Source organism: Stylophora pistillata, chromosome 7, assembly GCF_964205215.1.
Source record: "Stylophora pistillata chromosome 7, jaStyPist1.2, whole genome shotgun sequence".
Classification (NCBI taxonomy): Eukaryota; Metazoa; Cnidaria; class Anthozoa; order Scleractinia; family Pocilloporidae; genus Stylophora; species Stylophora pistillata.
Genome location: NC_142525.1, coordinates 9,497,316 through 9,508,281, shown reverse-complemented (window position 1 = coordinate 9,508,281; position 10,966 = coordinate 9,497,316). Strand labels below are relative to the sequence as shown.

Below are 10,966 nucleotides of genomic sequence, written 5' to 3'. Positions count from 1 at the left end.
AGCTTCCTTTTCTCGCAATTTGTATAATCAAACTTTAAGGACATCTAGTTTGCTAAACGCTTTCTTGACCCAAACCTTTCGATGAGGTGTAGCTAACATTGAGATTTTGGGCATAATTCGGAAAAAAAAATTTCCTTTGTGTGACAATTTTCGACAATTGAACCTGTCATGGTATAATTGTCGCCTAGTAACCTGGAACTGGCCAGATCACTGCACTCCCGATTGAATATAAACGAACAATGTCAAATAATGATATTTCCTGTCGGTATTTCACGACACAAAGATAGCCTGATACCTTTGTTCACTTTGGTACAAACACAAGATAAACAAAAGATGTGAAATCAGGCGAAAGCAACGTCTGAGATCTTGATCAATGGTACTTCCAAGGTTTTTTGTCTGCATTTGTTTGGTGAACGTAAAAATAAATTTATTTTTGCTAAACGACATCAAAATACAATTTCGATCCCTTTTCTTTCTCTGCATTCATCAACCGAATGTTGGAAAATCTGTTTAAAGCGTTATTGCTTAATTTTCATATTACTTTCTGTTATCTTGGCCAGGAGAGTTGTCATGTTGAGCGTAACAGAGAGAAGATAGCGGACTGAATGTCGCCCAGGATAGACCGCTGTCTAAGGAGCAATTCTTTGTTATTGATCACGCTTTATTGATATGCACGGAAAGGACCTCGCTGGTGAAGCATGTTTGCATGTGCAGCGCCACACTACGACTAATTTGCATTTATGATCAGGCAAACAAAAGAAAGAAATCGCCACCAGAACATTCTCTGCTGTTGCTGCTGTCGACCGAAGTTGTGACAAGTGGACTCTTTTCCCGGACAAGCTGTTACTGTGACCTACTTTCGAAGGAGGGCAGAAACATGAATCCACTGCTGCTTCGAAAGTTGCTCTTGGTTGGTGTAGTGTGGGTGTATTCTATATCAGAGGCAGACGGTTCAGGTATGTTTCGAATTTGTTTCATTTTGGTACGTCTTGATGTGATTTTGACCATAATTCTGCGGCATGTACCTGATTCATTGGAGTAGACGAAGTCAGGCAAGTCTTTTTGAGAAGGGTCACTGATACTTGCAGCTTGTTCATCTTTCGGATTACTAGTGCAAATCTGGCTTAAACAGATTAATAATACACACTGAATGCTATTGGAGTTGAAGGGCTGCTCAGTTTCATCCTAAAGCTTTAAAGCGGAGTTCGCACTTGTAGTTCCATTTCGAAAATTCTGGTCGAGCGGCTCACAAAACTATTTCTCAATTCTTTTTGGACAGAGATTTTCATGGAGTGCAAGTTATTGTTGCATTATAAACTCGGAACCGAAGAGTCAAACTTGTTGCTCCCTCTATAGTAGTAATCAACTCATGGGAGAGAATCTCTTTCCCACGAAAATTAGCCGTCACTGGCCTAAAGGTGTTTGGTCCAAGAGAGTAGTTTTATTTTTCGTTTTAGCGGCTTTTCTTTTCTCACGAGGTGCCATTTGATGCCAAGTCGATTTTACAATGATATTTTGTAGTTTGTAGGACGAGAGCTCTTATCACTGAAATAATTTTTTTTTTCCTCAAACCAACGGTTTCTCGTTACCCCAAAGTAATTGAGCCATAATACACTTTGCCCGCGGCGAAATAGTTTAAACTGAAAATGTTGCGAAATTTCATTTTAATTAGGCAACTAAGTGATTTGGTTTGATACATATTCTGTTATGCATGCAAAGTTTGGAGTTATTGCTATCAAATAAACTTGACCTTTAGTTCCCTTTCATTACTTTAAAGAAACTTCTGCCTTGTTGCCTCTGATTTATGTTGACAAGCACGTTTAAAACGATTCGGTCATTGTTCGCCTTGAAATCTTTTAGGAGATAAAGTACTAAAAGTATGAATTTTCCTTCTGTACTTTTGTTTGAATCGAGTTCTAAAATTTTTGACATATTTACCACTACTGAACGTCAACAACAAGAGGTAAAAACTGTTCATATCGGTTTTAAATAAAGCAAGACTCGTTTTTACCTCCGCGAACTTCAGCTAATCAAAATGCAAAACGAATGGTTACTCACGCCCGTGAATTGTAACCATTGTGATGTGACTCCAAAGCTTTCTTCAAAGTAGACAAGCTTGACACATAAATGACACCTACGTGAGCTACAGCAGTGTCTACATTATTAAGTGGTTTCTCGTACAGTTGAAAAGAGTAAGAGAGAGTGAGGTTTTTAAAGATTTTTGCAGAAAAAACTGTATTCGCAGGCTTAGGAGCTCATTTGATATGCATTACATGACGGCTACAGCAGATAGCACGTACTTTTCGGATGGGAAATGTTTCATTGATCAAAAAGTGAGGCATCTTCCAAACTACGTCAAACCCTCGTGGGTTTTATCAGACCCCTGTTGTAAGCAACACTGGAATGGAGGCTGCACTCGAGCGTTGTGCCGCCGATGTTCCTCTGTCAAAAACTCAGTTCTGGAATTTATCTGGAGTAGCTTTAAGTATTTTTTAAATAACAATGACTTTGCTGCTTTTTTTCGCCTGGTTAGTTTTGAATATCGGGTCATTATCACGACAATGTTTACGACATGAGCAGCAGTGGGGTTCTAAAGTCACTCCCATTGTACAGATGCACCCTTAATTCCAATCTTTTTTAAAACAGCGGGGTGTATTCATTCAGTCACGAACATATTTTGACGTTTCAGTTTGTTCTCCTTCCAACACCGACATTGACATCGACGCCCAGGTCCCCGGTGTCATATCCACACCTGAATTCCCGGATGGCTCTACCGGCAGTTCTTGCGCCTATAAGATCCAGGCTCCTGAGAATTTCCGACTGGCGATAACAATCGAGGCTCTTAAGTTTGCAGGTCTAGATGATCATTTGGTTATTCACGATGGTGCTGATGACCAAAGTCCCATGATGGGAAGATATGGTTCCTGTACTACTGGCTCCCTCACTCTGTTCTCAAGGGGGAATGCGATTCTTTTGAAAACGGTGTCTGCCACTTTCAGAACGAGCAACGAGCTTAGGATTGCATATAGAGCGATTGAATCTGGTAAGTTAATGTAATGTATCAGTTAATGTATTATATGTTAGTCTTTTCCACTTTAATAATAATAATAATTTGATATTTTTATCGCGCAAATTAACATTTGAATATGATCAAATGTGCATCACAACACTTTACGGGGGACTTTGGCCGGACTGCATCAATAGTTTACAACCAATCGAAAGAAGCTTATTTGAAGATGCGGGGGAAATGTCCGGTTTAGAGGAATGTCCGGAGTACTGAGGTTTTACCAACAACAGCGGCACAATTGTAAACTTTAGATTTATTTGCTGCGATAGAACAATGAGTAATTAGCTGATGTGCATTTCTCACTTTTGATTGGGATTTACAGCAGTATGATTACAATTTTAATTTTAATCACGTTTAAAACGTGATTTGATTTTGGCGGCAAGCTTAAACCTTTCACTTCCGGTTTAACGATGTCAATTTCTTTGTTATTATGTGATTACAGACTGAAAAAAGCGTCTGGTTTCCGGAGCTGAAGGTTTCTGAGGTTAAAAACAGAGAAAATGTTTTACAGATTTTTTGTTTGATAGAAATTAATGATGGTCCGGTTTAGAGGGTTTCCACTATATTCACTCGATCAAGAGGGAGGAAGAGACCCCATCACCTACGTCACTTTGATTAGTTTATTTTGCTCATCACAAGGAAATTTTTGCATTAATTTAACAGAGACTGTTACCTGCTCAAGCCCGGGAGGAAATCTACCAAGTAAGTTCAAGATTAGTACTTTTACATTTGAGCGGCTCTCGTTGGCTGCAGGACAGAGCTTCAACTCTTTTTTTTTCCGAGTAAATTTCCCACAGATTGTAAATGTTAATATTTTTTGTCTTGTTGTTGGTCCCTGTATAAGCCAAATGTACATGAAAATCGCAATTTGAAATAGCTGTACTCTGAAGATTGGCATGCGTAAATCACTTTGAAGTTTGATGAGATTCAACAAGATTAAGATTCGTATGATGCACGATCCTCGCAGTAGATTTCCTCATTGTATCTCAAGATTAAGATCGAAAATGTTATTTGCGTACCTTTGAACATTTGTTCCAAACTGCTGTGACAGGTTTTTTCAATGTTGCATCATAAACTGAAGATATCTTGGTAAGATTGAAACGTCAGGAGATCAAAGAATTTTCTATATTTTACGCGTGGTATTTTAATGACGTTTATTTTTCCTCGTAATTGTTAGATCTATGTACAGATGACAACCATCTGGGAGGACTCTCAGGTGTTATAAGCAGCCCTAACTTCCCTAAGAACTATGGTGCCAAAGAATATTGTACGTGGAATATTGCTGCACCTCCTGGCTACCGTATACAATTTGCAATTCGTTTTCTCGGTATTGAAAACTATCGATATTCCAAGCGCCCAAATGACTGCTTTGATGACAGCATCACCATTAGCGAGTCGCGTGAAAACAAAACCAGGGATATCAAAAAACTCTGCGGATGCCAGTCCCTTTTTTCGTTTATTACTTCTGAGGAGACGATGTTCGTGACTTTTAGAACTTACAGGGAAAACAACTGGCCTGGTTTTTATGCTACCTACCAAGCACTGTGTAAGTTTGCGTCGGTCTTTTTTAGATTTGTAAATTTCTTTATCAAGTCTTAAGCAAGATCTTGGAGCGATGACAGGAGCAGATTTGAGAGGAAATCTATTTTCCGCAGGAAAAAAACGCAAGTGCTTCATATCCTAGACTCTCCGTACAATTGCGTTTAAGGTCTTGCGAAGTTTATTTCGTTCTCGGAATTACATCGATATACGTGTTAGCACACTTTAGGTCATCCCGTGCAGATTATACTTTTATTTCCATGTGTTGCAGAGTCGTTTTTTACGGTGAACAAATAAAGTAATGGTTTTCAGGCACACTCAGGTGAAATCTAATTCTAAAAGTTGTCGTGTGAAATGCTTTGATTACCTGAACAATGATTTTGGCGAGAAATTGGGTTCCTTTGACGTATTCTCCCCGTTCCTACCATTGTATACCATTGTCTGCTCATTTGTTGTTCTCATTTGTTCTCGTTTGTATTCAGACAAATAACATCGAGAATAATTCGCTTCCCTCACCCCTTACCCCCCTCTCTCCCCCTCGCGCCCTCTTCAAAACAGATCATGAAAGTTAACTTTTGCTGGCTCCATTTCGCCTTGTTTCAACCCATTCATATCCGTATGTGACCAGAGATTATATTCTCTTGTATGTGATTAATTTTCCTAAAACTTCATTTAGCTCCTGAAGAATGTCCCTCTGGAAACACCAATTGTCCTTTAAAAGACTTCGATCCAACTGGCTTCAATGCACAAGGGGAGGTTTGCAAGTCGTCAGGTAAGCAGTTTTGAACCACTCTTTATCTCAACATAAAAACTGACTACTCCTGATGCACGTTGATTCTTTCGGTACAATCGAACACCGACCGAGGGAGAGAAAAATCGACCGGTTAAAATCACGTTATCATGCCTGCATTATATCATACGAGGGGACTACTTTTAGTAGAGCTAGTCAAAACATAAATATGTGAATATTAGAAGGAACTAGAAGAAGAAACCGCCATTGTAAATGAGTGACAGGAATTCAAAACATAAGTATGTGAATGTTAGAAGGGAAGAAGAAGCCGAAGCCGTCATTATAAATGAGTGAAAGTAATTCAACTACAATGTGACGTAACGTCGATTGACATACGTTGGCCACGACTACAACCTTGGTCTCGAAAGATGGAGAATTCTGCGTTTTTTCTCCGTGAATTATAACCCTCCTGTTTCCCAAACACTGTTAATCAAGCAATTATGTTACAGAAAAATTTGTTCGATAATTAAGTCATCTGAAGTGTCACTCGGGCCTTTGTAAAAAAGAGCAGCCAAATCACCTTTTTTTTTACAGAAATCTTCCATTCGGCTATTCATATGCACCGTTGTTTGTACACGCTTGCATGCTCACATATGCTCATCTATTGCGTTATGCCTTTTCAAGCTATAGACGATTCACGGCCAACTGATGGAGGAAACATAACTTTATATGCCGAAGCTAGTGAGTGGTTCATCTTTAATTTCGATCCTTAAGTTCTATATTTATATAACCAAAGAGTAATAATTTTTATGTCGGGGTTTAGAACTTAATCACACAGTGAATATTAATAGCGTTGTAGGCGCACTCTGATTAGCTACTCGCAGTCCGAAATACCCTATGCTTTCCACCTTCGAGCAAATCGCTCGGGATTTGCGCCTGAAAATATTGTAATCATTCAAAAGTCATTCTTTTTTTCTCCTCCACTGAGGTGAATTGTTGTTAATTAGTACGAAAGGTCGGTTGATACACATCTAAGAATTTGCGTGTAATCTTTTACACGCATTTTCGTGTAATCTTTTACACGCATTTTCGTGTATTTCTTTTACTCGTGTGTAACGCGCCTAACGCGCGTAATTTGCATGTAAATTGTGCGCAATATGGCGGATTTACCTGCATGAAACGCGCGTGTAATGCTGCTATTCTTGCAGCCTGTACTGTACTATGCTGATACACGTCTATTAGGAATGAAAAAAGGAGGCGTGGATAAATATTGCAATTGTAAACAAACCAACAAAGCTATAGACAGTCCTGAACTGAAATTATCAATAAAAAGTTACTGGTACCGTAAGGTACTTCCCAAATAGATTTACAAAACAATTGTTACTTCTCCATTTATAGTGAGGGAAAATAACTGTAATTAATGTAATTAAGGCTTGGATGTTATCCATTGAAATTTTTGAAAAGAAATTCAGTTAAATTCAGTTATTCATGAAGACTTGCCTTTTTTTTTTCGTTTTGATTTTAGAAATAGACGTGGTTTGCCGACCTGACTTCATCGAGGTCTCTCTGAAGATTTCTGATTTCCCTGGAATCGTTTTCAACGACTCTTCTCTTCACCTTGAAGACAGAAACTGTGTTCCTGGTTACAAAGACGACTTAAAGGTGACTTTCAAGTTTGGACTTGAGGATTGCGACACTAGACACGTCAACGATCGTGAGAAGATATACTACAAGAACAAAATTTACCTCAAAGCCGGTGAGGCGGCCGAAGACGAGGCGATAACTCGTGAGCACACGGAGATTATCCCTTTTCACTGTGGATATAACAAGAAAGCCATCCTCTCTAAAGTTTCTTACAACCCTCGAGTTGTTCAGATCCTAACAGATACAGGTAAAGTAGATGGTATTCATTTAGAATAATTGTAATGAGGATTCTTCTCACGCGCTCTTTGTCTTATTTATGACTGTTGTGTGCAATCTTTGCAAGTATCAGGTACACGGTCAAGTAAAAGATGTTCGAGAGAAGCAGGTTTGGTTTTCCACTGCTGAAACTTGACTACAGCTTTACTAAACATCTGTACCTTATTTCAAACTTGCATTATTAAGTAACTGGCTTATTCATTTGCTCTCCGCCGCCTGAAACATAGCGCTTCCTCAGCAGCTTTACATACTCCCACTTCATCATTCTAAGGGAATATCTGGGTAAGGTTTTCCTACCGTACTGGTTTCTAACACTAACCCTAACCTTGTAAACGGCTTTGATCCACTCGCAAAATGGTTGGCTAAGGGGAGCTTGGACCCTTCTTGGCTCTTGAGATTAAGTTAACCTCAAGAATCGTTGAAGTACTAATATCCCGCTTTCTTCCCGAATACCCCCTTACACCAAGGTAAAAACGCCTCTCCCAAGAAAATAACAATGAGCTTCAGGGCACTGCCGACATCTCATTTATTGTAAACTTATAACTGAATAGCCCAACAAATCCATGATCAAATTTTTTGTTAATAGGAGGGGTATTTTGAGATTAATCAAGTAAAAGCAGTGAGTAAAGTAAGCCGCAATATGTGTTAACGGGCAAAACTATAGGGAAATACACGCAGAGAGAAACTGAGGTCTTCATTACTTGTTTAATATATCAGAGGGTGTTGGTAACTTCACCTACTATATGGACATGTATGAAGACGAAAACAACAACGTAACTGTCACACAATTCCCAAAGGAAGTTGGTTTGGGCCAAAAAATGTATTATGGCTTTCGAGTGGAGTCTGAAGATACTGATTTGGTTGTGTTCCCGGATGTTTGCAAGGCCACAGCATCGCCTAATTTCGACTCTACTCCCGACCACGTTATCATAGATAAAGCGTAAGTTACATATCTAGACTGAAATCTTATAGCCAATCCATGAGTTCCACGAACCTTTGCCTTAGGAATAAGGCTATGGAAAGACTTTTTTGCCGGGAAAAGACTCTGAAATAAAGAAACAAGAAGATTTTGATCGAGGGCTTAAACATGATTTTAAAGTGTCACAAGCTCTTTGGAAACACCTTTTATACGTACTAAACACACATGAATAAAGTAGAAATCGTCAATTTCGCCTTATAGTATACTTATCCAGTTAGCAAGACACGTGACAATTAAATGGCCCAATTTTCCGTGGTTCAATCGTTAGGTTTCTGACAGCGCAGTCGGATCACGTTCCAGAGCTCAAATCTTATGTGGGAACTGAGAAATTTCTTCCTTGTCCAAATCATCAGAGATATTAACTGCGTTATAAAGAAGATCTGTTATACGTTTGACGGAGACGATATCGTCAGTTGGACAAGGGTGAAATTAAGATTGATCAAATGTTAAGGGTAATCTTTCTTTTTTTTTTTTTTTTTTTAGCTGTTCAAAAGACAATACTTTACAATACCAGTATGGTCAAAGCTCAGAACACTTCTTCAATATCGCTGCTTTTCGCTTCGCGGAAAGCTTTAGTGATATCTATGTTCACTGCAAGTTGACGATTTGTCGCAAAGACGACGGCGAGTCAAGGTGTGCCAAAGGTTGTCAGCCCACAAGGAGAAGAACGAGATCAACGGAAGAGGACTTTGATGCCAGTCTCTACATTGGACCCCTGAAACCAAAAGTCGTTGAGAATAAAGCTGGTGAGTGAAAGAGAAGTGTTCACGGAAAATAATGGATACGTGCTAACTATCTACTTAATCTGAATTTAGAGGTGTTTTGAGCGACAAGTTTGTCGCTTGCTTCATTTTTCTATAGCCGGTTTACCCCTTACAGATTTACCGGTATCCACAGCAGTCATATTGGTACAACTCTTAAACGAATTATTACTGTAGCCAACATATCCTTGGTCTATTCAGTTTATTGAATGTTTCATGTAAACTATTCCTATATTAATTTTTCTAAACTACTCGATCAGCCTGAGCTCTAACGCTTTTTTCTACCTCTCGATCTTTTGTGAGGTATCAGAATCGTTTAAAAGTAAGCTCAGTTCTGATGCTGATACCGGTTAAAATTTGAGGCTAACAACATTTTATTTCTGTCATTCAGAATCCGATAGCATGAAAGCGATTTATGAGGTTTTCTTTAAGTACTCCTACAGGCTTTAACTGATCAACTTTCTCTCTTCTTCCACACAGTTAAAGAGAACCAGTACAGCCAGCTTTAACTAATCAACTTTATCTCTCTTCTTCCACACAGTTAAAGAGAACCAGTACAACCAGTCAGACTCTGACAATAGTATGATTTCTATTGTGGGAATTCTTGTCGGAGTGTTAGGAACAGTTGCCATTGGGCTCATTATCACTGTGATCGTCATTAGCCGACGTCGAAAATCCTCGGGCCAAGGATTGTCCCTAATTGTTAGTGAAGAAATGTAGACTGGTCAGCTGCAGGCTACAGGGGAGAAATGCTCACTTCAAGAAGGGGTTGGCCGGATACCTTAAACTTGAAAGTTGCGTTCAGGATACAACGTGGTCTCTCCGTTGTAATGAGACATTTAGTTTTCCTTTTTTTTTATTTTTCTTGCTCAAGGAATTTCCTCTATGTTATCGCTACGTAAGAGTAGAACTTGTGTCGGGACAACGTTGGCGCTGCTTCGCCGATGGTTTCACTGTCCACATTAACCTGCATTATGAATAGCACATTTTCTTATCCTCGGGAATCAACAAATTTTCAGTTGATTTCCAATGCAAAACAGTAACTTCACCTGCTTCATTCCTCATTGAAAATAAGTTAAACTCTTACTTTTCCTGAGTGGCTGATAGGCAACGAGTTCTTTCTCTTTTCTATCTACCCTCCCCCCCCCTGTCATCATTCCGATAGTCCATCGTACACTCTGTTACTCTAGAAAGTTTTATTTTTCTCCTAACTATCCAGGAGTTTGCCTCATTTTAAAAGAGCATCGCTTTTGTGGAGCAAGCGAGGACTCTCAAATGTTCCCCAGAAACGTTTTGATGGCACCTAGACTTTGGCATCTAGCCTTGAAGTCTGTATCAAATCGCGTTGTCTTTTCAAAATTAAAAAATATTTACTTTTTTAGTTTTAAAAGTTTCGTTTTGAAATTTTTTTTTTGTACCATGCTGAATTTGTGGCATATCAAAGAAACAAGAGCCAACTCGCACAAAACTCAGCTGTAAATAGCTTACCATTCACTGATTATTTCATGGCCCTTGTCCCAATGGTTGCTCAATTGGGCTCGGTAAGAAATTCAGGAGTGGTTAACAGGGCATGAAAGGGTTACTTGGCATAGCCGTGTACTTAGCGGCTTATTTAAAGGTTTTTGACCCTCTTGTATATTGCATCATACTGTGTCTTGTTTAAGACCGAACTTTATATTATCCATTGTGAGAGCTAAGTTCATCACACTTGTACTGTTTGATAAACATTTTGCCCTTCTCTTTACATTAAATTAAAGCAAACCTGCTGAGTCTAAACAAATCGATATTTAGGTTGAGATCAGTCAAGCGATTCACAGAAGTAAACAAGGTGATCATGGAGGAAGAAGTTAGCATTTTAGCGCTGGAATGAAAACCAAACGAATTCGTAAACGTTTAATCTGTGGGTCAAGTTATATTTGAAAGTATAGCTAGAATCTTTCAGCTAATCCTCTTGTGAGATTGTCGTGACG

General features: G+C 39.0%; 1 protein-coding gene across 1 annotated transcript in view; it reads left to right on the top strand.

Annotated features, from left to right (window-relative positions):
* Positions 1 to 736: 736 nt before the first annotated feature.
* LOC111325551 (CUB and zona pellucida-like domain-containing protein 1) overlaps positions 737 to 10,966 on the top strand; it is a 10,281-nt gene continuing 51 nt past the window's right edge. Inside the window, exons 1-10 of the mRNA XM_022929380.2 lie at positions 737 to 956; positions 2,690 to 3,043; positions 3,731 to 3,769; positions 4,245 to 4,613; positions 5,283 to 5,378; positions 6,021 to 6,077; positions 6,862 to 7,227; positions 7,974 to 8,196; positions 8,719 to 8,981; positions 9,538 to 10,966. The exon at positions 9,538 to 10,966 is cut by the window's right edge and continues 51 nt beyond it. Of these exons, the coding sequence (XP_022785115.2) occupies positions 878 to 956; positions 2,690 to 3,043; positions 3,731 to 3,769; positions 4,245 to 4,613; positions 5,283 to 5,378; positions 6,021 to 6,077; positions 6,862 to 7,227; positions 7,974 to 8,196; positions 8,719 to 8,981; positions 9,538 to 9,716 (2,025 nt within the window). The 5' untranslated portion in view covers positions 737 to 877 and the 3' untranslated portion in view covers positions 9,717 to 10,966. The remainder of the gene's footprint in view (positions 957 to 2,689; positions 3,044 to 3,730; positions 3,770 to 4,244; positions 4,614 to 5,282; positions 5,379 to 6,020; positions 6,078 to 6,861; positions 7,228 to 7,973; positions 8,197 to 8,718; positions 8,982 to 9,537) is intronic.